General features: G+C 35.7%; 1 protein-coding gene across 2 annotated transcripts in view; it reads left to right on the plus strand.

Annotated features, from left to right (window-relative positions):
* The window catches only part of rtet (major facilitator superfamily domain-containing protein rtet), a 43,652-nt gene extending 23,658 nt beyond the window's left edge, over positions 1-19,994 (plus strand). For both annotated transcript variants that reach the window (XM_081762066.1, XM_081762075.1), the window contains exons 6-10: positions 633-738; positions 7,328-7,548; positions 11,679-11,769; positions 16,331-16,468; positions 17,958-19,994. In XM_081762066.1, coding sequence (XP_081618192.1) covers positions 633-738; positions 7,328-7,548; positions 11,679-11,769; positions 16,331-16,468; positions 17,958-18,043 — 642 coding nt within the window. In that variant the 3' untranslated portion in view covers positions 18,044-19,994. The remainder of the gene's footprint in view (positions 1-632; positions 739-7,327; positions 7,549-11,678; positions 11,770-16,330; positions 16,469-17,957) is intronic.
* Positions 19,995-27,467: the final 7,473 nt, after the last annotated feature.

The following is a 27,467-nucleotide window of genomic DNA, read 5'->3' on the forward strand; positions in this document are numbered from 1 at the left end:
TTAATGCAAACATTACAAAGATAGAAAGTCTGTGCTCATACTTTTAAGGAACGGTATTGTATGTTAATGTGAGTTCCATGCTTAGACCTCAGCTTGCGACGTAATTCAAGTAAGTTTGATGAATGGAATGAGTAGTCAAGAGTTAAAAAGTGCAGAACTGAGCCTGAAATCGAACCTTGGTCTTTGGTGTATCGTACCAATGTGTCAACCACTAGGAAAAGTTTTTACTTCTATGATACGTACGTTCCTAATTATATCTTGAAATAAATATATTTGTATTTCCTTGTTTCTCTTATTATGATATTAATTTTCCATACTTTTATTGTTTATCTGTTAATTTAAGTACTGTTCAAGTTCCCACGTGTAAATTTCACTTGCTTTCTAATTAATTCGTATTATAGAGCTTCCTACGAGAACAAACTCAATGACTAAGTGAGTTACACAAATGGTCATGGATCTTTTAAAGATCATAAATGTTTTTAGTAATCAAGCTTTGGAAGGACGATGCCTAGGTATGAATGGAAAACTTGAGATACGCGGTTATATGAAATGTTTTAAGTTTATATCTGTTGAAATATTCTAGTGGTGTAAATCTTTTATTCCGTTTAATGTGCTATTTTTTTGTGTTTTAGGAGAAAAGAGCGTCTTCACTAGCTAAAAGTTTGCGTCAAGCAGCTGCGTATATTAATCTTCCTGATCTCTTCAAATTCAGTGCCGTGGAGGGCATTTCCAGAAAAGGTAGAGATACAATTTTGTAAACAATCTTGAACTGAAAACATAATCTAAATCAAAAATAAAGTACGTAGTTGAACAATGAATAAGACACTTATAAAGCAGAAGTCGTACTTTCCTGTTATCGACCAGTTTATTTGTTGGGTTTATGCATCGAAAGAATTTGGAACTTACATAAATGTTAGGTGGAAATTAAAAGGATGCTCGTTTAGTTTTTACCTGAAAGTAACAGATTTTAAACCTGTGGAAGTATGTAAGGAACTTCCTTGTTTCAGGTGCTGGGTCAGTTGTTGGGTCATTGAAGCTAACTCAATTCAGGAAATGATTCAGTAACTCAAATGTCAATAAAATACACATTTCAGTTAAATAAACATGTCTAAATAAATTTACAAGTAATTTCAGCTATTAATTATATGCTCATACACCCGATGCTATGCACGTTATATTGTATAATGCGTAAAAAGCAGGAATGGACGTGTGAAATGAAGTATTTTATTACATGTGCATAGAAATTTTAACATATTTTGTATTAAGCTAAAAACTAAACTAGCTTATATATACACGGGGTGGACAAAATAATCTAAAAGCACTTCATACAGGACACGTAAGTTTGGCCCTCCACTGTACAACACGTGTTGCAGTTGCCAATCGTTTTTTGTTTTCAATGTGTCATGTGAACCTTCCTCTTCCGTCAGCAGTATCCAGTTCACCTGTGAGTGTCGTGGTGTGAAAGTGGTGCGGTAAAATGGGCGACCTGACAGACTTCCAAAGAGCATGATCGTTGATGCCCGTACCGAGGACAAGTGGACATACAAAATTCAGGGGCAAACGACGTCTGCAAAGCACAACAGTGGTCGAAAGACAATCCTGTCAGATAGGGATCGGAGGGCATTAAAACGGATTGTAGCAGCTAAAAAGAAGACCACTGCAATGAAAATTACGTCTGAACTCAATTCCGGCGTACAGAACCCAGTTTCATCGAAAACAGTGCGACGGGAACTCCATAAAATGAAAATTCATGGCAGGGCCGCTATCGCCAAACCCCTGGTCACAGCAGTAAATACGAAGAGGCGTATCCAGTGGTGCAAGGACCACAAGGCGTGGACTTATGAGCAGTGGAAACACGTAATGTGGTCCGATGATTGACCTTCACCTTGTTTCCAACAACCGGTCGTGTTTAGGTATGGAGAACACCGTCGCAGGCCTATGATACAAACTGTCTGCTGCCAACTGTAAAGCATGGGGGTGGTTCTGTTACAGTATTGGCAGTGATATCGTGGTTTTCTGCAGGTCCCATTATAGCCCTGCATGGAATGATGAATGCTAAGTCGTATGAGGCCATTTTGTTGGACCAGGTTCTACCCATGGCCCAAATATATATATAGTTATCTAAGTTCAAATTCTATCATTAGTAAGTTCAACTACAAAAATTAAACTGAAACGTTCCAACAAGACGACATATGAAAGGTATAATTTCCTAGTATTTAAAAATAAACTTTTTAACATTTTTTCTTTGGTACGATGAGATTTTTTAAAATTTTATTTAATTAGCAACTTCGATTACGTATATAGCAGCTATTATCGAGAATAAAAGGACAAGGACCTATAAGTTCAGAAAGTACTTACCTGTCGTAATTATGAGACTGAAAATGGTTTCGATAATTGCTGTTATTATTATTATTATTATTATTATTATTATTATTATTATTATTATTATTATTATTATTATTATTATTATTTTAAAATTGTGTGCTAACTATTTTATATCTTCTATACCTGTAGATCTTTCACCTCCAATGAATTTTCTGTCCAGTTGCAGTAGCGATGTGTAATCTTATCAGTGGATTTAAATATGTACAACTTCTTCTCTGGGATTAAGATTTCAGAAAGTTATAATTGTAGATTAAATGTCGAATGAATACTAAATCAGTGAGCATTACCCAGCGCTATTTTAGGAAACATTCTCAAAGATCAGAGTTGTCAAACCCTATACGTGCGTTAAAAGAAGATATTTTGTTTTTCTCTAACTGTGAAATTCTATGTACATTTCGATAATTTGTTTTTTAAAAAGTGACTATTGTAGACTAGTACGAATTCTACACTTACTGGTAAATAATGCGCTATTTGCAGACTGCCGTATTATTCTATGAAGAATTAATAAAATAAAATAGAACTAATTCTTACGCACCACACACAAAAATCTAGTACTTCTAATATGGGGTACAGTATCAAAGTACATCCTAGTAGAGTAAAGCCAGCGCCCGCATTTGGATCTTACTGAAACATCTAAAGGAAAAACTCTCTATATTTAAAACAAAGATGACTTCGTAAGTCAAACTCTTATAAAGAAAGATCAGTTTAGAATTTTAGAAGTTAATCTATGCTAATGTAATAAAACTAAGGGAAAATATGACTGGAAGAGACGCAAGAACATAATGGACTAATTTTAATGAAACCTTCATCAGTATTTTCTTTCACATTCCAAAATGGTTATTGGATACTTCTGATCATGCTTTGACTCAATACAGACTCCACATTGACCTGAAAGTCAGAGAAATGCTTCACAATATACCGTGCGAAAAGTCAGGGAAATCTGCTATATTTCACAAGTGTCAGGAAATGTTTTGTCAGTTTTTCATAGAAATATCTTCTATGGAAATATGGAGAACACGTCAAAGAATAAAGACAAAGTCAATAAGATAGCGATAAGAAACAGACTCAGAAAAGCAAATTTCGTTAGAAATAAAGAAGTTTGAGGAACGCCGAAAGATGTTAAAATTTCTTTGAAAAAAAATTACTATTTTAATAAAAAATTTAATGCTATAGGATAAAAAACATAAGCTAGGTTTATTGATAACCAAACAGATAGGCCAAATTATATGTTTAGTTGCCTGTGCTTATAAGTGTGTTCAGTTTGCCGAGATACTAAAATATCGGTATTGTGTATTGTATATCGTATATTGATTGGTTTTAGCGTTTTATTGTATTCCAATGCAGTAAGTTTGACTGGTGATAAGTATTTACCCTAAGAAAAGAAGCGTATTTAAAGAAAGAAAGAAGAGAGAATTAGACAGCGATGAAGATGGTGAAGACCGATTAAAAAAATGAATATCGTAAACCTAACCTTAAATTATAGTGTTCCCAGGTGAAGAAAAATTTACCCATACGCAATCGTGGAAAGTCAGGAAGGTCATTATCATAATTTCAGTGTGAATCTTACAACAGAACTGATTAACATAATAGATAGGTGAATCAAAAACTGTGCGCAAAAACTTATTATTAGAAAAGAAATTTTAGTACTAGATGTATTAATACAATAAAACTGTAACGGATGGGTATGTATATATGTTTGACTGCCGGTGGTGCAAAAGGTATTGAACTGACTTTACTTACACCTTCACTAATATCTTCATTCATAGCCCAGATACTTACACCTTCACTAATATCTTCATTCATAGCCCAGAATGGTCATACACTATGAATCACCACCCTTCTACCTCATAGAACTGACCAATAGCATAAAAAGTGAAGCACGACTTCAAAATGCTTATTATTATAGGCATAATGTTATCTATACCTTGAAATACAGTTCTAATGGATGGAGTATGTACAGGTACTGATCAATTTAATAAAAACACTTGAAGAAAGTGCACGTTACCAGATTAATATGCCATTCGACCATCATTCGCCTTCAGATTTGCTCTGATGGGATGTGGAGAGGCTGTCAATGAAAGCAAATCGAATATTACACCATTCCACGTGCAGTGGATCACTCAGCTCCGTGAGAGAGAGTATGGTGACAAAAATCTGTGCCATATTCGTGTCTTCAAAACGAACCACAGATGCTCAGTTATGTTCAGATCCGGGGATTGAACGGGGCAGAGGAGGGGTTCAGCTTCATACTGATGTTCCTCAAACCATGGCACAACAGCTCCAGCTGTGTGAATGAGCGCATTATCATCTTTGAAAATGGCGTCGTTCCCGGGAAACAACATCTGTACAATAGGATGCACATGGTCCCCTAAAATGGTGATATAATCAGGGGCAGTGACACGACTGGACTCAGGACTCAGTGAAAAATAGAATATTTCGGCATCATAGAACCCCCATGTTTCACGGTTGGACGGAGACACTTCTTTGGGCGTCCACCACATTTAACACGGCTTGTGGTTTGAAATAACGTTATCACACTTTCCACCCACCTTAACACACGTTTCCAGTCATCAACGTTCTATGTTGCATCTTTGGGGCACCATTGACGTCGTGCTAAAGCGATCGTCGATTTCGTCCATGCTACCCATCTCCGTAAGTCCATGTAATGTAACTTGCGGCGGACTGTGTTGTCGACTCGCGCTGTAGGAGGTGCTACTTGAGTTATTCACTCACTCACGTGCAGTGCAGTCGCACGAGAGCTCTGACACAGGAGGGTCCCACAAGTCGCTGAAATCTAATTGTCACATAGCACATCTGATAGAGCATCATAAAAGAAATGAAAATAAGCAAAATTTAATATGCTATGGATCAGAAGGATAGGAGCTACGGGGCTTCAAAATTTAAATATCCAAAAAATTATGTCATGGAATTCTGTACGTTTAAAGTACATATCTTGAAAGCCGTTAAAGCAATCAAAACAAAAGTTGCACAATATAATGAGAACAAAACGCCCTATCAAAAACCACAAATAGTGTTGCCAACTAAGCATAAAAATATTTTGTTTGAAATAACACTATATGCAAGTATGCACAGATATAAAATACACTATAATCACTAAACTTAACAGTGAAGTGTAGTGGTACAGCATTGCACACTATTGGAGCTACGTGTGCTGAAACTGTACAATGGAGAAGTCTCATATGTGGCAAGAGAAAGTAATAAAGGAATCTTTGTCTCGTACTATGAATTTAGTTCAAATGCATAGCACCGATAGTATAACAGCAAAATATCAGCAGGTCACAAAATATTGATGCATTTGAAAAACGAAATTGAGTTAAGCCATTTTTACGTAATGTGTAGACATCGAAGCTACATAGGACGTGATCTAAAGCGTTGAGTGGTACCCGAATCACTATGAAAGACGAAAGATGACAATGAAATGCCAAGGTGAAAAGTAGAGCATAAACCTCAATGTCCGAGGCGGGATTGGAACCCGCGATCCCTAATAAGTCGGTGGCCTAGCCTTCTAGGCCACATGTCTATCTGAGCAGACTAAAAACAAAATAAGGTAGTAATAAAATAATTACATTTCCAATGTGAATATGGTAATATTACAGTGTACAAACATTATCATATGGTATGTAAGAGAGGAAGTAAAAGAATATGTCATTTAACGCGAAAGACACAAACAAGAAGTATTCTTCCAAATATTGATAAGATAATCTGGAGAACCAGTTTACAGAATTAGAAAACATGTGTTTCTTTCCTCGCGTGTAACATTTTGTTTTCTCGAGTTGTCTGCTTATTCACCGTGGCTATTGAAGTAATGGAGATCCCTCATTAGCTTATCCAGAACATTAACTACTTCATCTTTTTTGATTTGTTTATGTTACAAACGAAAAAAGTAAACTGTTTTAGCATAAAGCATTTATCTATGTTTGTCAGCAAAGTACTGCAATGTAAGAAATCGACAACAAATTATAGCATGCAAAGTGTTTACAATTTCATCGTTAGATAACAAGCAAACTATGTTTTGTTTTAGGTGCAAGCCCGAATTAGTTTTCCATACCAACCAAGAACCGATTATTAACCAAGAACCTATGTAACAGAATAACTCTTAAATACCCGTCCTAAAATCTAGCTCTGTTCTGTTGTATTAACAAGGTACCATGAGTCCTACTCGGGTTTAGGTAAGCGAAGACCCGGTTGGATTTTGGGTCCAATCGTGTTTTTTTCACTCTTTGAATTTACACCTACAGAGAATAAAGTGAGGAAAAGTAGTTTTGTTTCCCTCCATTTATCATACAATATTTAATTTTACTTTCATAAGTGTTCACTAATATTTACACTCTATATATTTTACAGTGGCTCCGCGTAGTGAAAACACTAACGCTGTCGCCTTTGGTGCGAGCGGTTCCGAGTTCGATTCCCGGTGAGGACATTGTCGGAAAGTGTAAAAGCTTTTTCAGATCAGCCATCCTGAGTGAGCTTTTCTTGGGTTTCCCTCATTCGCACCAGAAAAAATGATAGGGTTGTACCTAACATAATGGACCCAGGCCACTTTCTTCCTTCCCCAATCCTTTCTTCCTTCAAAATTCCCAAGGTAATGTGATTGCCGAGAGACGTCATCCCTCATATGTGGCGGGCTAATATAGCTATAGTTGCCGAAAGCCCAGAAATCTAATTCCGAATCCTAAGCTATATATTTTGTAGTTTCAGCTTCAGTCAGTTGTGTGCTTAAGCAAAACCATCCCTAAAATTTCTGATGCTTCTGTTATTAGTTTCCAGTGGTTGTAGGAATAGTGTGTAAATGGTCAAGAATTGACTAATACTTTAATATGTTGCGAAACATAATAATTGAAGTGTGACTTATTGTAAGTGTCGTTTGTTAAATATTCAGTGTATTTTTTATAATGTTGAATTATTTCTTTCTGATTCGCAGACTTGAATGCTCTTCGTCATTTGGGATATGTGTATTTCCTGTACCTCTTCCTTTACTCAGGCCTAGAATTCACTCTGACGTTCCTGACTCATCATAAGTTCAATTATACGTCCATGCAACAAGGTCGCATGTTCTTTGTTATCGGTCTCACGATGGCTGTGATGCAAGGGGCTTTCGTTAGAAAGATTCCTGAAGATAAAGTGAAACAAATGGCCGTATTGGTGAGTATCAAAGTAAAATTTGTTTAATTCTACGTTTCTCGATTATGTATACTAATGAAAACTGAACGAAACTCATTTGTAGCATTCGAGGGTACTCGTTTAATTCCAAGGCGGGTGTGTAAACCGCGGTAATGCTCGAAGGCTCAAAGGGTAATGGTCGTTTTATTAAATTTAAAAACCGTTGTGTGGTTATTCCTTAGAAGGCTCTAAGAAACCTATTTTTAGGTACAATTTCTCAAATCTTTACTACTGATATCACTTGAGAAAAGTAAGCGTATTCAAGATAACATCTTAATATTTGTATTAATCCGATATAATTGTGAATGTTGTGTACAAAGTTAGCATAAAAAAGTACACAGCGTAACGTTTTTTTAATATATCAGTATCTTCATCTAATATTACTTGATGAAGATAATACTACAATTGTGTCAATTTAACACAATGTATTCACAAGGCCAGATAGTAATTTAATATAGAAAAGAAGTTTAGTACTTCTGTGAAATCAAAGAAAACTCTTCCTCCAGTTTATGAATTTCAGCTGATCGCCGATTAAACTGGTCAAGATAATTGACTTTTGGGAGAGAGATGTAACTGAGTGTCGAACAAATATGATCGTGCTGCAACAGACACACTCAAACAGAATACGATGACAACCAATATTAATATAATACAGGGTGCGGCACGTAAAACCGGCCCGTCGTAATATTCTGGTATATTGTGTTTTTGGCAACACTTAAATAATCTACCTTCCTACCAAGAGATGGAGTGTCGAGGTCGGGTCGACTTACGTGACCTGCAGCAGTCACGTGCAGCCGCAGCCAGTGAAACCAGTTGAGAAAAAGGCCTCGTTGTGTTAAGCCGGGTGAGTGTGTGATAATGCCGTATTCGATACCCGAGCGTGTTGCCATTGTTGAAGGGTTCATTCTCACTGGATCTTTTGTGAAAACAAAGAATTTGTTTCGGGAGAAATTTCCAGGACGTTCTGTGCCAGCAAAAAGCACCATTCAGGAATTGATTGAAAAATGGCGGCGTACAGGATCGGTTCAAAATGCTCCCAGGAACAGACGACCATCTGTCTGCACACCTGAATTAAAGATGCAGGTGGAGGAGATAATGACAAGAAGTCCTCGAAAGTCAACCAGGAGATTGAGTCAACAGGTTCATGTAAGTGAGAGAAGTTGCAGACGTGTTTTAAGGAGACTGAAGTTAAAACCGTACCGGATAAGTGTTGTGCAAGAACTGAAGGAGCCTGACCTGCAGAAGAGGGTGCATTTCTGTTCATGGCTGTTGAGCAATGTTGCCAGTGGTTTCTTGGATCCACTAATGCTCATCATGAGTGACGAGGCGTGGTTCCACGTGTCAGGGTACGTAAATTCCCAAAACAACCGGTATTAGTCGACAGAAAATCCACACGCAATCCACCAGGTACCCTTGCATGATGGGAAGATTGGTGTTTGGTGTGCTATTTCCGCCACACGCGTTATTGGGCCCATATTCTTTGAGACGACAGTGAACAGTGACGTGTATATGGGAATCCTGGAGGAGTTTTATACACACTTGACCGAAGAGGAGCGTCAGTTATGTTATTTCAGCAGGACGGTGCAACATGCCACACATCAGCTGCATCATTGTCCCTTGTGCATGAGATGTTTACACCAGAGAGGACAATCAGCAAAGGCTTGTGGCCTCCTCGGTCACCAGACTGTCCACGTGTGACTTTTACTTATGGGGACTGCTAAAGGGAAGAGTATACGAAACAAATCCACACACAGTTGAAGAACTCAAGACCAGGATACCAATAGCATTACAACACAAGAACTGACAAGGGTATATATGAATCTCCTCAATCGTGCTCACATGTGTGTTGAAGTGGGCGGAGGACACTTTCAGCACCTGCTGTGAAGGCTGCTGTGAAGGTGAGTAGTCATATTCAATACATTACATTTCATTTATGTGTTGTAGTTAATCATATTCAATACGTTACATTTCATTTTATGTGTTCACTTTACGGGCCGGTTTTACGTGCCGCACCCTGTACATGCAAAGCAGTGGTGAAATGTTACTATACACATATATATATAATCTTACTCACAGAAGTGTATAAAAATTCAATATTTTGTGTTATAGACATACACCAGTAATGAAATCTATGATTGCAAAACATTATAGGAATTTTTATTTGTATAGTTTCACGTCACTAACATGATAACACTAAGATATTCAAAATGCCGGTAATGGTAGTTTTAAACTTCATGACATGAAACCACATGTTAAATATCAATCAAAATGTACACTACCGGTCAAAAGTATTTCATCACCACCGATATCAGTAGAAGATGAAATGAATGCACATAATTATTAACTCTAATATAACAAATTTGTATTTGCGAAACAAAACTACAAAGAGCAACACAAAACCAAAACAAAAGAGTCAGATTGTGAATCGAAATCATTCAAATATGGGATTCATCAAAATATCCACCCTTGGGTTTCAAGACAGCAGCACACAACCTAGGCATCGTCCCCAGTAATTTCCGTAATGTTTGGGCTTTAAGTTCATTCCAACACATTTGTAAATGTATGCACAACTGTGTATTATTAACTGGTCGATATTTTCGAACGTTCCTGTCTAACTCATCTCACAGTAACTCGATCGGATTTAAGTCCGGGCTTTGCGGTGACCATCGCATGTTTACCATTTCGTTTTGTCTTTCTATCTTTTCTAAGTACGAATTACACAATTGAGATGTGTGTTTAGGGTCATTGTCTTGTTGCAAAATAAATCCCTGACCAACAAGCCTTTTGCCACTGGGTAAAGCGTGTCTCTGCAAGATGCGATGATAATTTTTTTCATTGTACACTCAATTTTCACTAAATCACTAGTCTTTTCACCTGTGAAACAACTCCATACCAGGACAGACCCACCACTATGTTTGACACTTGGACTAATGCATTGGTCGAGCATGCGTTCTCCAGGAAGTCGACGAACAAACTTTCTGCGTTTAGTTCCAAAAATTTCGAATTTACTTTCATCACTAAAGAGCACTTTATACCACTGCTGTACTGACCAATTCTTATGTTCTTGAACCCATTACAATCATTTACGTTTGTTTTGTTTACTCAAAAGTTTTGTTGTTGTGGTTGTTGTTGTTGCAGCAATACATCCCCTTAAACCGTGTTCTCGAAATCGGCGTTTCACTGTTGTAACAGATACGACTGTATCTTGGGTGGCATTAAGTTGTTCTCGAATTCCTGGAGCAGTTAGTGTTCGTTGACGTTTGCTTGTGACCACAATAAACTGATCTTCATTCTTTGACGTTACTCGCGGTCTTCCAGGTCGTCGACGATTAACATTTGACTGAGTTTCATTGAAACATTGAGTAGTGCGAACAACTGTAAATTGATATATGTTTACTTTTTTAGCGATCTGTCGCGTAGAAAACTTTAACTTGTACAATTCCACAATAACAGCACGTTGTTCTTTACTAAGTTCATGAACTTTAGCCATACTGTTCATATGTGTCGGACAAACAATCACTCATTTACTATATTTTAGCTGACAACTCTTCTTGACCACTGGTCCCTGAAAGGCGAAAAGATACGAAAATTGCAACTGGTTTTGTACTTACAATGACATTTGATTTTGTATGTAAACAAATATTCATATTAACATTTATACCAGCTAAAAACATATTATCCGCCTGGTTATCAAGAACTTTTCTTTTTGCTGTGAGTATAAGGCCTTTCCTCATTTTGAACTTTTTTGATCGCGAGAAGTTATTTTACTGGTGACAAATGAGTTTTCAGAATGACTTAACGATAATTTATGTATAACATTCCAACATATTTTCATGAAAATCGGTACACCTTGTACGTTTTACTATCTATTTACAGCATTTCCATGGGTGATGGAATATTTTGGCCGGTAGTGTAGTTTACTTTATTAACCAACCAAAAATAGATCGGAGTGTAGAATTATGTAATTCAAATTCATTCTTGTTGAGAAATAAAGTAATGTATTAAACATAAGCGTAGATATTTTATGAATTAAAATAGCACAGAATGTTTAGGGATGACAGTGAAGTCATAGTTAACTTGTCTTGGTTAATAGAGGATAAATTTAATTTCAGGGCTTGCTTATCATCATTCCTTCTTTCATTTGTGTTGGACTGGCAACTTCACCATTCCTTTTATATGTTGGGCTCTTGCTGTTTGCAGTATGTAAGTATTTTTGTTTATTTTGAGGTCGTTACTCAATTCTGTATAAATATTAATGCTGTTTTATTGATCTGTCTAGGTTGGTTTTCAGTTGAATCTCTAGTTAAAAGACGTAATTGTAACATGAGGTGGCTTGTGTCACTAAAAATCTGAGAGTGGAGCAATTTCGGAAACATTTTGCTTTCAGAAGTATAATGGTTATTCTGCAATTTAATGAATCCATCATTTTGGGTGCAAGATCGCGATTTAGAACCACATGATCTTCCACTGGTAGTTGAACCTGCGTGTAACGAGCTAACAACCATATAGCTACGAAATAGCTCTGTTGTGTTGATAACCATTGGTAAAGTTTGCAGCAGTGTTTAAAATTATGTAAGTGCGAGAACTTGTAATTACAACTACCAAAAATATTACTGTAAAGTGATAGAAGGAAACGAAATGAATAATCATTTTTAAATTTTCCCACAAATAGGTCAGCATTATCTACTCATATTTTTCGTATCTCCGGAATTGTTTGAGTTATGAAATTGCTGTAAACAGTATTATGATCTTTACATCTATTGAAGACCTTTTACGATATTTATGTAAAGAGTTTTTCAAAATGAAAAGCTCAAATTTTGAATTTAATTCATTTTACCTATTTATTCGAAATTAAAAGTGTTTAAGAATAAGATCCTGAGACGAATATTTGGACCCATGAGGAACGGGAATGGGGAATGGCAGGAACGTCATAACGAGCAACTAAATAATTTATACCGTTTACAGACATTGTTAAGGTCATCAAATCTAGAAGGCTCAGGTGGGCAGATCATGTAGATAGAATGGAAGAAAGTAGGAACGCTTTAAAAGTTTTAACTGGAAGTCTAGTCGGAAAACGACCATTAGGAATATCTAGGCGCAGATGGGAGGACAATATTAAGGTAGATCTCGTAGAAATAGAAATAGAAACTGGATCCAGTTTGCTAAGGACAGAAGTCAATGGAGAGGTTTTGTGAATACGGCATTGAACCTCCGGGTTACATAGGCCATAGAATTAGTTAATTATTCGAAATGCATCATATCTTGTTCATAGTATTCGACACTGAGGTAGGGCTGGTACATTTCTAAACTAAAAATTCAAGACACCCAATGAAAATTTACAGTTACTATGCATTGCTTTGACCATCTCACTTGTGTTATTACTGTTGTAAAGGTCTCCGAAATTTGGATGCTTGTGATACTGTGGCGTCCTTAGTTTATAACACTAAATAATAAATGTGATACTGTAAAATTTCCTTTACGTTTAGATTTGAATATGTAATAAGTTGATCCATTTGAAAAAAAATATAACTTTATGTTAGGTTGTCAACACAGTTAATCTGGTGGTATTGCAGAGCATGCCAAACAACGTCCTCCTGTCTATATTTGCATTGATCAAAATACTAGGGGAGTGCCACCAAGACTTTCTTTTTAAGTATTTCATATAACATAAAAGACGCTGAAATTTTGTACGATTCAAATGTAGACAACATTGTTATACAATTATAACATAATGTTAATTATATAATGTTAATCCGAGGCAGGCATGAGACAGATTAAAGGTCATTTGTTACCTATCATATACGTATACGTATATTAATGGTGCACATAGGTTTTCCAACTCCTGTATTGTTAAGCTGAATCCTGTCCCATGTTTTGATTTAAGCCGGGAGCGCTTATCTTCCTTATTTTTAAAGTAAATCCTAAACTATATTGAAAAGGTGTCCCTTATTCCTCAGAAAATAAATAAAATAACTTTGTTTGAAAGATCATAATCATCATCATAGGTATTCTGCCATTATTGGCAGGTCACTTGCTGCAATTGAGAAGCTTCCATGCACCACAGTCTTCCGCTAACCTCTTCGTCTTCACGTACGATTTTTCTGTTTTGGTATCGCCCATTAGTTGTAGTCTCCTTCGCCCCCTCCCTCTCTTTCCTTCCACGATACCCCCTAGCACGTTCCTCATGATACAATTCCTTCTTAGCCACTGTTCCAACCAGTTTCTCTTCCTCTTCTTAATAATATTTAAGATTGTTCTTTTTCCCCCACTATTCTTTTTTCCCCACATCCTCTCATTCGTTTTTCGCTCGACCCAGCTAATTCTCCTCATTCTTCTCCACACCCCATTTCGAAAGCTTCCAGTCGTTTTTCATCATTTTTGCGTAATGTCCATGTTTCTGACCCATATAGTACACACGAAGCATTTTATGAGTCTTTTTCTTAACTCTCTATTCAAGGTCCCACAAAATAGTATTTTCTTTCTGCTAAAGGCTTGTTTCGCCATTCCTATCCTTGCTTTTATTTCACGTTCACATTTCGTATCACTACCAATAATACTACCCAGGTATCGAAAACTATAGTACTCGCGCCGAGTCGTGAAGCTTGGGCTCCATTGCATAATCCAATTGCATCTTTTATGCCCTTGCCTCTCCTAAACTCGAACTCCTCAACTTTTTCATTTGTGTTTCCAGATAATCTCCTGTTCAGAATCCGAAACAAAATTTTTGTTGCATGAGAAATGATACTAATAGTTCTATAATACTCACGTCTCTTTGGGTTCGATTTCCATCGGTATCATGATTGTCATCAGAAAGTCTTTTGGCCAACTCTCCTGTTTCATATATTTCATTGCAGAGGCCGAACAATTCTTACTTGCCCTTGTCTCCCATATTCTTAATGAATTCGATTGATACATTATCTATCCCGGTTGCCTTTCCATTCCTAATCTCGGGTATAGCTTTTTCAAACTCATCCGGAAGAATACTGAACCCGTTATCATCCTCGACTACTTTATTTTCTACTTCAACATCTATCTCACATAGTCTGTCCCTACTCTGATATAAGTCCTCAAGATATTCGTTCCATTTTCCTAAGACTTAATTTCTCTCGCTGACTGCCATCTCATTCTTATTTTCTACTGCCATCGCACAGTGGGGCGAAAACGCAAAAAGCTGGCCAAAATATGATAACTATATTCAAATTGAATGAAATTTAGTATTAAGGGGTTATTGAGGTTGCTGATTACGATTCTGCAACTAAAGTTGAAAAAAACAAAATGGCGGATCCAAAATGGCGGAATAAAAAGAATGTCAACATACTTCGTAATTTTCACAATGTATCTTTAACAACATTCACTTTTTTCACATATTTTGATGAACAATTACTTGTTACTTACGTTCTTATTTATTAGAAATGTATTATTACTTAAATGACACAAATTATTGGTATTTGATTCGCTTATGATAACTGCAACAGCTTGTCACTGTAACATTAAATGAACAATAATTAACATCAACACGCTTCGTAATTGGCACGTTTTGGCAGCTACGTTTTTGTCGACAGCATTAATTAATATTCAGACTACCATTCTACAAAATATGAACGTGGTGCACGAGGGTGCACATAATGTTTTCAACGCTTTAAGTTAATAAAATATATAAACAATGTGAAAATTTTGCCTGATTTGCGATTCAAATTATAAATTATTACATCATTATTATTAATTTTTCACTTCACACACTTATTCTACTTACCAGTACCATATAGAAGAACTTTACAGATTTAAAAACTATGAACGCGTTCGAAAGTTACAACCGTTTCAACGGACGCGTCACAATTCTTCTATTGTTCTCTACGCATTTGACCTGCTGAAGAGTCTACTTAATATTGGTTCAGGTAGTCGGAATAAAGTAAAAACCCCATTCTATTTATGGATTTGGGCCCTTCTAACATCACTCTAGCCAACTACATAAAAATATTCTTATATTACTAACTTTCGTTTTTTTACTTTTGGTCAGCTTTTTGCATTTTCGCCCCACTGTGCATCGTAATACCCCCTTGTTTCCTCCGCAGTTTCATAGATTTCACCTCCTTGTACATTTTCTCATATTTCCCAACTCTTTTCAATTCTTCTATACCCTCGCATTTTGTTTTGTACTCTTCCCTTGCTCTGTCTGTTTCCCTTCGTAATTCGTTGTTTAATTCCCTGTACATCTTCTGCCCTCTTCCGTGTCAACCTGTTTCCACGTCTTCCTTTCTCTCGTCTTTTGCAACATCTGTTCTGTAACCCATGGTTTCTTAGCCGTTCTGTGTTAACGGTAACCTACTACTTCTGCAGCCTGCTGTATGCAAAGTTAAATATGCTCCCACCGTCTATTACTACCTGCACCTATCCTTTCCTCGTTTAAGTATTTTTCTTCGAATTTCTCAACGAAAATATTTTTGTTCCTAGTTTTGAATTTTTTCATTATTCAACAGGCCTACTTTTCTTCTGCCTACATTTTTTAGTTGGATTTCTACTTCGGCCAGCACAAGGTCAAAGAAAATGTCAGCCCTGGGAAGGGTCTTTGCGTTCTTCAAGCTATTCCGTTACCTCTCCTGACTCAATAACAGTCTGAAAGGAGATGATGGAAAGAAAATAGATGGTTTTGTTTTCATTATATCGCCATCTTATCTCCCTTATTTAGAAAACGAAAATCGCAGCCGTAATCTTAAACTTCAATAATACTTCATAGATTGAAAACAATGTGTGTCTTTTCTTACAGCTACGTCCATGGTAGTTCCATGTATGACGACTCTTGCTTCACAGTTTGGTTCCCATGATCAAAAGGGAACTGTAATGGGTATTTTCCGGTCACTTGGTGCTCTCGCAAGAGCTGTTGGACCGATTGTAGCTTCCATTGGTAAGTATACTATTATTTTTTTTAGCAGCATTTTATAATGTGAACAAACTTGTTCATTCAAGATGGTTACCTCCATGTGAATGTCGAGATTTATGGTACTTCTCAACTAGCGTAATTGTTGTGGTTTTAAGATTTAAATGTAATGTCGTGTGCCGAACAGCAATGGTACAGTATCTTCTCTTAAAGCCAATTCAAGAATATACCCGTAACTTTCTCCCAAATGTGCATATCTTAATTTCCTGATTAAATTCTAGTCCGAATTATGTATCATATTACCGTATTCCCATTTAAAAAACTTGACCTTAATTCAAAATTGCGGATTTCAAGATGGCTGGCGTCAAGGTCATACCTACCATACGACTTCCCCCTAGGCCTTGTGTGTGTCCACTTTTTTTTTTTTTTTTTTTTTCCATTAACGCTCCGTTTACAAAGGGTAGTAAGGGACTTCTGCAGTAATCTCTAATAACCATATCACAACTCCCTTAAAAAATATTTTTTTAAAAAAATTAAAAAACCTGCACCATGGCAAAAATTTCTGTCATCACAAATAATGCATACATGCCGTCTATCATGGAAAAAAATGAATGAAATCGGAGCCGGACACGGGCGATGTCCCTTGTGAGAAAAGAATCGTGTGTAACAACTAGCTGGAGATGTTATGTAATGACCAATATTTCTGTTTCGCAATAAATTATTATTTTTAAATGATTTCAGTAGTTCTCTGCTACTTTCATCAATACCTTCTTGAACTCGATGTTAATCCATTGTAGATCCCTTCATCTAAGAACTGTGCCGTAAGAGATAAACGCCATTACATGGAAACCTGTTGAGAAAGGTTAACCTCGGTCACAAACTCAATGCTATTATTTCAAGGTTAAGACTTGGACGTTGTGATGCAGCATTTTCATTCACAGGCAGTGTCATTATATAAAAATTTTCATTGAAGAAGTGTATAAGATTTTGTAGTTTTCTGGTATTTGGGATTTTTTTTTTTTTTTTCAACAAGTTGTCAAATAATAACGCTCTTCTGTTATGTGATAATTCTTAGAGAGGGGATCCTCAAGCGTAGGAGTTCAAGAAGTTACTGTTGAAAGTAGAAGAGATTACTGAAATTATTAGAGAAAATTTACTTTCTGTATGGATACAAGGTTAGTTTTATTTTTATTTACCATAAGGTTTGTTGATGTTAGTCTTATTTATTTTCAGAAGACTTATATCAAGGTAAGAGTTGCTGAGACCTATGTATTACATCATTTGCAGTACATAAAATTTCCTAAAGTTGACAAAATTATGAACAGCAAGTGAGATTTTGAACACAACAAAGTTAGTTGACTTTCAATATGAATAATGTGTGTTCTTAACGTGAATTATCGTTATAATAAAACCATAGTTCGAGTTTCGTACTAGGAATTCTTCAGTAAAGAATAGCTTATATTAAATTATTTATTGTTTTATTATTATTTATTTATTTATTTTATTTATTTTCCAGCTTACTGGAGTATAGGATCATCTACAACGTATATGCTTGGCGGAATAGCGCTTGCAATTCCATGGATCATGTTGAAGAGGGCGTAGATTCCGCCAAAGTACAAAATGGGAACAGTATCAGTATTTTTTGATGCATTTTTGTTCAGCTAGAAATGTAGAAGAATCGAAGTAACAGTGTAGTGAAAGAACTACATTTTTGAAAAAGATTTTTATGTTTTGTACTGTGCAATTTTTTACTTCAAGAGACAATATAATTTGGTAAAATAAAAAGCAACGTTAAAGTGTGTACTTTGTAGAAATGAAGAGAGAGTATGTGGAAAGTTGGTAGTTAAAAGCCGAATTGGGAAATTGAACAGTATTATGTAAAAATCGACTTTATATGAAACCATAGGGCGAATTGCACAATCAGTGTATAAACTTTAACAGGTCGTTTTTCAGCACATCACCTTTGTAGATGTTCTGTTCAATGATTGGTGAACGGAATTATTTTTTTTTCCCTTACCTTTTTTATTATTTAAACTCTATGTTTGCTACAGGCCCAAAATGTTTATTCAGTATAAAAGCGTTATTTATGCGAATTTGAAATATCAAAGACAAGCACAAATATAAGTTATAAGTGACAATCAAAGTTATAATTATGTCAGTAGATAAACAATTGTTGATTGTGGCGACGTGTATTGCTTTCTGAAAAAAGAAGAGTATTTTTTGTTTTTTAAAAAAGAGAAAGAAACAAAGAGAAAGGAAGATTCTAATATTACAAAGAAAACCTTCATCAATGGTTAATTCTAATGTTCATAATTAGTGCCCCAGTAAATAACATTTTGCTATCAAAGTGTTCTAAGTTATAGAAATATCGGAGCAAAAGGCTAATACTCACCGCAGGTAACAAACCACTCTTCAAGGAAGTACTTTCGGAGAACATTATCTTCATCTTCAGCGTAGTCACAGTTCAAAAAGGATTTAAAACATGGGGAGAAATGTGAATGGGTAAAATTGGTTTAAAAGGATTTAAAATATGCAAAGTGTCTTTTTAAATAATTTTATCCATCCACATTTCTCCTCGTGTTTTAAAACCTTTTCGAATTGTGACTAGGCTGAAGAAAGGAAATAATATTCTCTGAAAGTACTTCCTAGAGGAGTGGTTTGTTTTCTGCGGTGAGTATTAGCCTTTTGCTACATTTTTGTAAATAATATCACTGTGATAATGTAAGTTATAATTTTACTAATATTAGAAACAAAGAAACAAACTGTTTAGATATTCAGTCAAAAACACAACAATTCTTCAAATTGCAAAATAATTGTAGTGTTTCTTTTAATTATTTCCATAATTATTATAACTTCAGTGTATTTTCTTGTATCACTTATTTCTTACATATGAAAACTCATTACGTAATGTTATCACTGAGTATGTAAATTTGTATCAGTAACTTATAATAAATAACGAATTTGATCAAGTTAATTTTAACGAAGAAATAGCTAATTCGTTTGTCATTATCTAACAGCGTATGTTACCTTTTAACGGACAATAGACACCAGGGTAACAATTTTAACAATTATTGCTGTATTCTGTGCATGAAGCGCCAGTTCACTCTCTCTAACCTATAAGACAGAAATTTTATATTACATTATTCGTTGTATACTAAAACATGCCACTGGTAATCAAAGGCAAAGTGTCAAGTAGTGGAATAAGTTGAAGTAATTTTTATTTGGGCATTGTAGAAGATTTGCAAATACCTAGAAGTTTATTTCGAATAAAATCTTAATTGTGTATGGATAATAGATCGCATTCCTTTTTCCATGACTTACTTTCATATTGACGATAGAAGTTTTTGTTAATTCTGTATTGCATAATAGATTGTCAGTCATCGTTTCGTGATTTAGTTTTATATTGAACAAGAGAGGCTGATTTGGAGGTTGTGCTAATCGAGTGTACGAAAACAAATTATACTTGAAGTAATACCAAAGTTTCGATTCTTGCCAAGAGTATTCTATATTTAACACGAAGAAGATATTATTATGAAAGTTGGAGTTAACTTTTATATACAACGATTTTGTTGATGGAAGAATATATATATATAAATATAAAGAATTATTTGTAAGAGATTAATATATATTTCAAATTTGTTTTTGTGTGTTGTGTAGTCGTAAATTTTATATCTATGGGTATTGTTTTTTTTTTTTTTTTTGTAAGTATTCTGTTATTTCATATGTATTTATGTGTGTTTATATTATTTGGAAAAAAATATTTGTAGAATATGGTTCCTTTTGTATTTATTTTGTTTTGTTGTAAGAAGAATAGACAACGATGAAGTTATTATAATTTCAATTCTCTTCAACTCTCAAATCTTACACAAAAAGCTGATGGATTTATATTGTTTTTATAGTTGAAGCATATTATATGTACTTGTATACTTTATTTTCATATTGTTCAATTTAATTATTACCAGAAAAACAGTTTTGTGACACAGTAGTGAGTACTGGAAAAAAGTCTGGTATATTGTATACTACACAGACACAAAACAAAGTCATAAGCATTAAGTTAAATTGAGAATGTAGGAAAGTAATGTCGCTGGTTTCCTCAAGTTGCTTGAGCTTCTGTTCACACAATTTAACATTGAAAGCTTCACATTTTTTTTTTCTTGGAAAGATTATTGACTGTGTTTTTGTTGCTACTTCAGCAGTAACATGAAAAAATGAATTGGCAAATCATTAAGAAGGTGGTAATTCAAATTAACTTAAAACCAAATTTGTCCCTTGTCGGAGTACGAGGAACGATTTTATACCTAAGTAACACTTTACACTTCTAAACTTAAGCTAGTCTAACCTACATTCGTACAAGCTCCAAAATATTTATTGAAAATTTGCTGGCGTACCTAAAAATAAACTGACATGTTTTATAAGTGATTTAATGTCATCTATTAAATTCTAGATACCTGCAGAAAGTTAGAAAAGAAACCAACTTCTAAATGTTGTAGTTAATAAATAACAAGTTTCGCTTTCACCTGTTTTGCATATTTTTGATCACTTCTTTTCGATTGCCACCTATCAGTGAGTACATAAAACATGATTCGAGACTTCTTTGATCGTTTACAAAAGATTTCTAATTCATCCGAGACTTGTTCAAGTGTCTTGAACAATGTTCCTTTGAACGTGTAAATTTCTAGACTGGAATAGTCCTGTTCAAGCTTTCTTTGAGCATGTTTAAACAGCTTAAGACTATAAAGATACATTAGATGTTAAGTGAGACGCAATTTGAGACATTCTATTTCTCAACTTTAAAAGAGAAAGTTAGGTACATGAATTTACGAAAACCAGGGTAATTGTTTCACAGCGATCACCATTATTACACAGAAATAATTACAGGAAAAGATATCCAATGCCCTCGTTATCTAACTTTGGCAATTGTAAACCTTACTGTATAGATATGTTCTTACGAATGGAAGTGCGTCGATATTCCGTTTTGTAACATTGTTTTCGTTCTCGCCATTGTGGTATATTGTATACATTTTTTTTTTGTTTAAGAGAGAGAGAGAGAGAGGGGGGGGGGACATGGTACAAACTTATAATCTATACGAAAAGTTGAGTGCAAGTGAGTGGCATTACTTGGATAGTCTGATATTTGTTAACAGAGGTTGTAAATCACTGTAATAATCAAGCTTATAGAGTTCTATTTTATCATTTATTGTTTCCCTTAGTTACTCAGTTGAAACGACAGTTTTTTGTATTTTTTTAAGTTTCCTACTGTGTGTTTCCGTTAATATATTTGGAAGACAATCTTGTTTTAAATAATGTAAAATAGTTTAAACTTTTACTAAATATATGTATATTGTGAGATTAATTAAGTATTATGGAGTGCAATATGATTGAATTTGATTGGTAATAGCAAATATACGTTTATATGATAATCTTTTGTATTCTATTTTTGTTATGAAAGAATATAATTGTGTATATTTTCTGTTACTGTAGATAAGATATATTAAAATATTAGTAGAACGAAAGAAATATACAATCAATATAAAATGTAAATGGAAGAAACTTTTAAATAAATTAACATTTACCCAGAGATAATAATACTGTACAGTCTTTTTACATCTTTATCGTGTTTAAAGCAGACGCACGTACATTACAAATATTAATCTCTAAACAATATTTATTCTGATATTTTGATGTTCATTTCATATTATTTTTTATTATCGTTAAAGAAAAGTGAAATCGGACACTTCACGAAAGAATAGTTAGAAATGTTGTATTCCACAAATAAGTGTGATGTTTAAGAAAAAGTCCGATGTGCAAATACATGACTACTTTGCTTTTTATAAACTGCTGGTTTGGAATCAAGGTTTACACTCAGTACTGAGAATATCCTGTACTGTTTTTATGGAATATTACTTCTTTAAATTTCTGAAAAATGCATTATTTCTACTCTTCACATCCTTGTGAATATAAGTCATGATGAATACAGCTCTCGGAAATGCCGTATTAAGCCCCTAAATAACTCCAATGTGGTCGGGTTTCTAATTAAATGTCACTTTCATGTGGCATAAACTGAAGTTGTATAAGATGCCTTATTAATTAAATAATTGGGTAGTTAGCTTATTAGATGACTGTGTAATCCAAAGATGGAATTTTTGGTACACTCATATCCGGAAGTTAAAAGATACCATAGAAAAATGACACGATTAAAGACAGGAGACCAATGTTTATCTGCGGAATCAAATGTGTGGAAGAGTTACTCAGGGACCACACTGAAGGTCATGTGATACAAAACACAGCAATAGAAACTAAAACGCATACTTTGTGTGGGTTCATTCCATCAATTGCACATAGGTCCCGATTGACATCTCCACAAAGATTCATTATTGGGTGTGATTACCCCGAACGGCTATACAGGTTGTTTATCTTCTCATACTGTGGATTAGCCCATTGAGCAATATGGTATTCATGCCACTTTTGAACAAACAGCATCGAAGGTCAGCCGGAATCCGGGGGATTTCGGGTTGGAGTCTGGCGTCCCAGACATTCAATCGCATTCAGAACGGAAGAACGTGGTAGCCACTTTACATGTCTGACACTCCTTGTGATCTACGTATTCCTTGACCACCTGCGAACTGTATTGGTGGGCATTATGGTCCATTAGACGAAACTTAGACTCGTGTGCACTACGAAAGAGTTGCACGTATTGTTGCAGGATAACGTTGTCGCATTCACCAAAGTACCCTTCGGGAAAACATGCGTGTTGCCCATACTCCTGACATGATGCCAACCCAGAAGACGTAACAATGGCATCCCCCGCTACACATTGTAGCATTTCTTTTTGAGAATTATCTAATTAGTCTTCAATTCTTCTTTTCATATGAAACTACCTGGCCTACTTATTGATTCGGCCCTTTCCTTCAGGTAATACTCACTATATATATATATATATATATATATATATATATATATATATATATATATACTACACATAAAAAATTGTATTAATACGTATGTAATATTATTTAATATCTCTATATATACGTACTTAGTCTAATATCTAGGGATATTTTTAACTGGTTTCTTGTTCCCGAATTCAGGGACTTTTTTATTTTAAAGACAAAACACCATTATTTTGAGGACCCTTTTATTTACAAGATAGATAAACGTATTAGAAGTTTTTAGTAATCGCACACGCAGAGTTATTCCCCCAGAGTCTTCACTGCAAACTCTGAAGTGTTTCTATCTGTATAGGTCCTCACTCCGAGCCAGTACATACATAATGTAAATTCTCTAATCATCTAAAATTCCTTTAAATGTGGTAGGTCCTGTGGCATAAGTTTTTTGCTGTCCTCTCTGATGCAACAGCTCATCTTAGCCTTAAATTTAAAAGCAATTCTCTCATTTGAAGAAAAGCTTGTCCTAGCTACACAGAGTCCTCGTATACAAGAAAAACTGTGTTCGGGATGCCTATCTAAAACTCTTTATGAGGATATAGGTGAGGAAAAGGTAAGAAACAGTCTCTCATTATGAGACAAGAAAAATGGCCCTTAAAGTAGGGCGTGCCCTATCCATCGGTCTCTCACTAATGAGACCAGAAAACTTGACCCTTTTACGAGGGCCAATCCCTATCACAGGTTAAGTCAGGAAAACTGTACAACATGTAAAAACTGTGAAATAAATTCTCAACCATAAAATGGATCGAACCCAAAACCATTTGAGTTCGGGAATATCCTTCATAAGACCTAACCAAAGGTTTAACAAACCATCACCTTAATAAAATCTCACCTAACTATTTAAACATAATTCGTAGCAGGGAAACAAACTTAAGAAAATTGAAAAGTCCACAAAAATAATTTGGCTGGGCTTAGTAGCTAATGAGCTCTGCAATTCTCCAAATTTTGTGTTGACATTTTCTTACATACAGTACAGACTACACAACTTTTACAGAAACCCAGTATGTCACGTTTCATATTCCAAAAATATGTTTCTTATTTTTCTAAAGGTTTCATTAAAAGAAGGTTGTCCGGATTCTTTAATCATGTGTCCTGCATAGTAGTGTGGTATTTTAGCGTAAGTATCCTGCATTTCAGGTTACCAGCATGAAACTTCGCCATTTTGTTATATGTCCAATCAAGGTTGGAAAATTACCGGGAGACAGTTCGTAGGATCATTATGGTCGACACTGGACGCCATATTGGAAAATGGCTAACTTCCAGCTAATTAATCTAAATATTTATACGAAAGCTTTAGAAAACACGTTTCTTCTCCAGTCTGCTGCCAAACAGAATAAGAAACAGTTAATAGCAAAAATTTTCTGATTTTAGTCATTTAACCCTTTGGGGACCGATGGAACAGATCTTTACCATAATGTTGACCTTTGGAATTTGCCTTATAAGTCTCTAGTTAAGCTTTTCAATCCGGGTTTTTTGCATTTTTTCAAGCGAAAAGCATCAAAAAACGTGTTTCATGGGCATTTTCCAGTCGCGCGTGCGATGCATACGGGTGGTGACGTCAAGAACATTGAAGAAGAAAAAATTAGGTAAATTTTAGAGCTTTTTTGGGAATTTTTTGACACGTTCGTATTTATTCTAGGATCATGGTTTTACCTCGTTGTGTTCATAATGAAGCACTGTTTCCAACTGTACTATTACAATTTCCCTATTGTGTATCAGAAGCGAGAAAATCGCGTCCAAATTGAAAAAACTGAGACTTTTCCAGGAAAAATTCCCCTTTTTCGGTATTTTCCCCCTCAGGGACGCGGCAGGGACATGTGAGTGGTACCATTTGAAAGCTAGTCTAATTTGACACGAAATCGTTTGCAAATTATGATCCTCGGATAAATAGGGACGTGTCAGGGATTTTTTGTTTTTCCTTTAAAGTAGTACGGGTTATGCTCTCCACGTGGGGGAATTTTCTATACTGATCTTAGTTTTCAAGATATGAGATTGATATTTTTCACAGATATTACATACAAAATGTGGTATGTTTTAGGCGATTTTGAGATCCAAGCGTTAATACAGGGGGGAGAGGGTCCCAAACTTGAAAAAGAGCGATTTTTTCTGACAAAAATTCTCTTTGGAGGTAACTTTCCGTCCACAGGCACATGGTACCCACATGCAAGTGGTACCACTCAAAAGGTTGATTCATTCCAAAGACAACAAGGTACGATTCATGTTTCTACGAAGAATAGTATTTGTGCTGAAGCTCATTGCAAAACAATTGACTGACAAGTATTATTGGGGGAATCGGCAAGAGCATCTACACTAATTTTTGGGGGACCATTCTTTATACCTGATTCTATTCACTATAAAGCAGTTTTTTTACAACCACTTGCATGTTCGTGTCATGTACCACTTGCATGTTCGAGGGGAGATATTGGTGCCAATTTTTTTGTAATTTCCGTTTTTCCCACTTTGGGCGGGAATTTCCCGTCTTAAGTACAAAATAAGGAAATTTGACTAGTACAGTTGGAAACGCAGCTTCATTACAAAAAACGAGGTATGAACCATGATCCTACGATAAATAATCTCGTTGCAATAGCTGCTTGACTGAAACTCTAAAATTTACCTTAAAAGGCAAGGTCCCGTAAGGGTTAACTGCATGAATGGCTTCCCCGGTCACCTGACCTCACTGTGAATTTTTGTTATAGACGTGTTGTATATAAAGTACAAAATAATACAGTTTATCATTCTACAACTTTAATACATTTGCTACAATGTTACATATCTACATAACTTATATACACTTTCACATTTAAGAAAAAAGTTCAGCTGCTGTGTTCATAGAGATATCAGTGTGAGCATTGTCCTTCACATTCGCAAAGCAACGCACAGACGAGGCCGTCCTTAATACATTTCACAGTACAGCACAGTTTGCAACGGCATGTCACTAGTTATCGACTGTTATCAGACATACTCCTCAACGTAGTCCACACAAGTTGGTAACCGAGTCCGTCATCTGTTTCCTTCCAACCCCAGTTCAGGAATTCAACATCATGCACATCCTTTTAGAGGCACTGTCACGAGATCTTGCACTGAAGGGTTGCTCTTGTATGGAGATTCAATGCGTCTTCGGTTGGAGGTATTCTGTCTATTGTGCGATTTTTCTTGCTGAATTGAATATGTCTGGTTTCGTTGACTTCCTCGCAAGTATTTGATCTGTCGTACATGATCGTCACAAACCGGTGGATTAGCATACGAGATTGGTAGCTTACAACATCGTGAGAATGGGCGAGTGACAGTTCCCGGAAAGCTGTATCCACTTCTCCAAACGCCATCCACGTATTCCATGCACTTGTCTTGCCAACGCTAAAGAAGGCTGACACTGCGTCACAGCCCGTAAAACTGTGAAAAAACGGCAGCAAATCTATCGTTCTAGAAGGCAAGTACGTGCACATGGTGTGTATAGGAATGAAACGTCGCATTTTTGCAGAACCAAATCAATCTATAGTTTCTCCAGAGTGGGTAACAGATGCAGAAATGCAACGAGAGCGATAACAACAACGTCGGAGTCAACTATACGAACTGTAATATTTTTGTGTCCCTTCTCGGCAGCATGATGGACGTGCAGAAGGATTCTTCTATCAGGTTCTATGTGGGATGAGGGAGAAATACCAGTAATATCTAAGTCTGAGGAAGAGGATAAGACTTGATTTCCTCTTGTGCAGAATATTTCTTTTTCTGAAATATCAGCTGCAGTTATTGTTTCGGCGAGGTAATGAAATAGCCTTTCCTTGTAGTCATCGTTTGCAAGGAACGTCTGGAATTTTTTTTGGAAGCGTTCCCATTGGCTTGACAACAAAGCGGTCTCCCTGCCCACACTTCTGATGCGTCTATGTTTTCAAGCTCTTTTCAATGTAGCGGTCAAAGACCATGTCTAAGCGTTTAGTGTCTCGAAGTGTGAAAGAAACCCAGTTATTCACAACTGTGGCATATTCTGCAAATGTTTTCGCTGCTCCTGGTTGCATTTGGTGTACCAGCATCGTTCCATCGACGACAAGACAAGATAATTGGGGGATGATAGTACTTGTACACCC

The sequence above is a fragment of the Thermobia domestica genome, chromosome 1 (genome assembly GCF_964235325.1).
Source record: "Thermobia domestica chromosome 1, izTheDome1.hap1.1, whole genome shotgun sequence".
NCBI lineage: Eukaryota > Metazoa > Arthropoda > Insecta > Zygentoma > Lepismatidae > Thermobia > Thermobia domestica.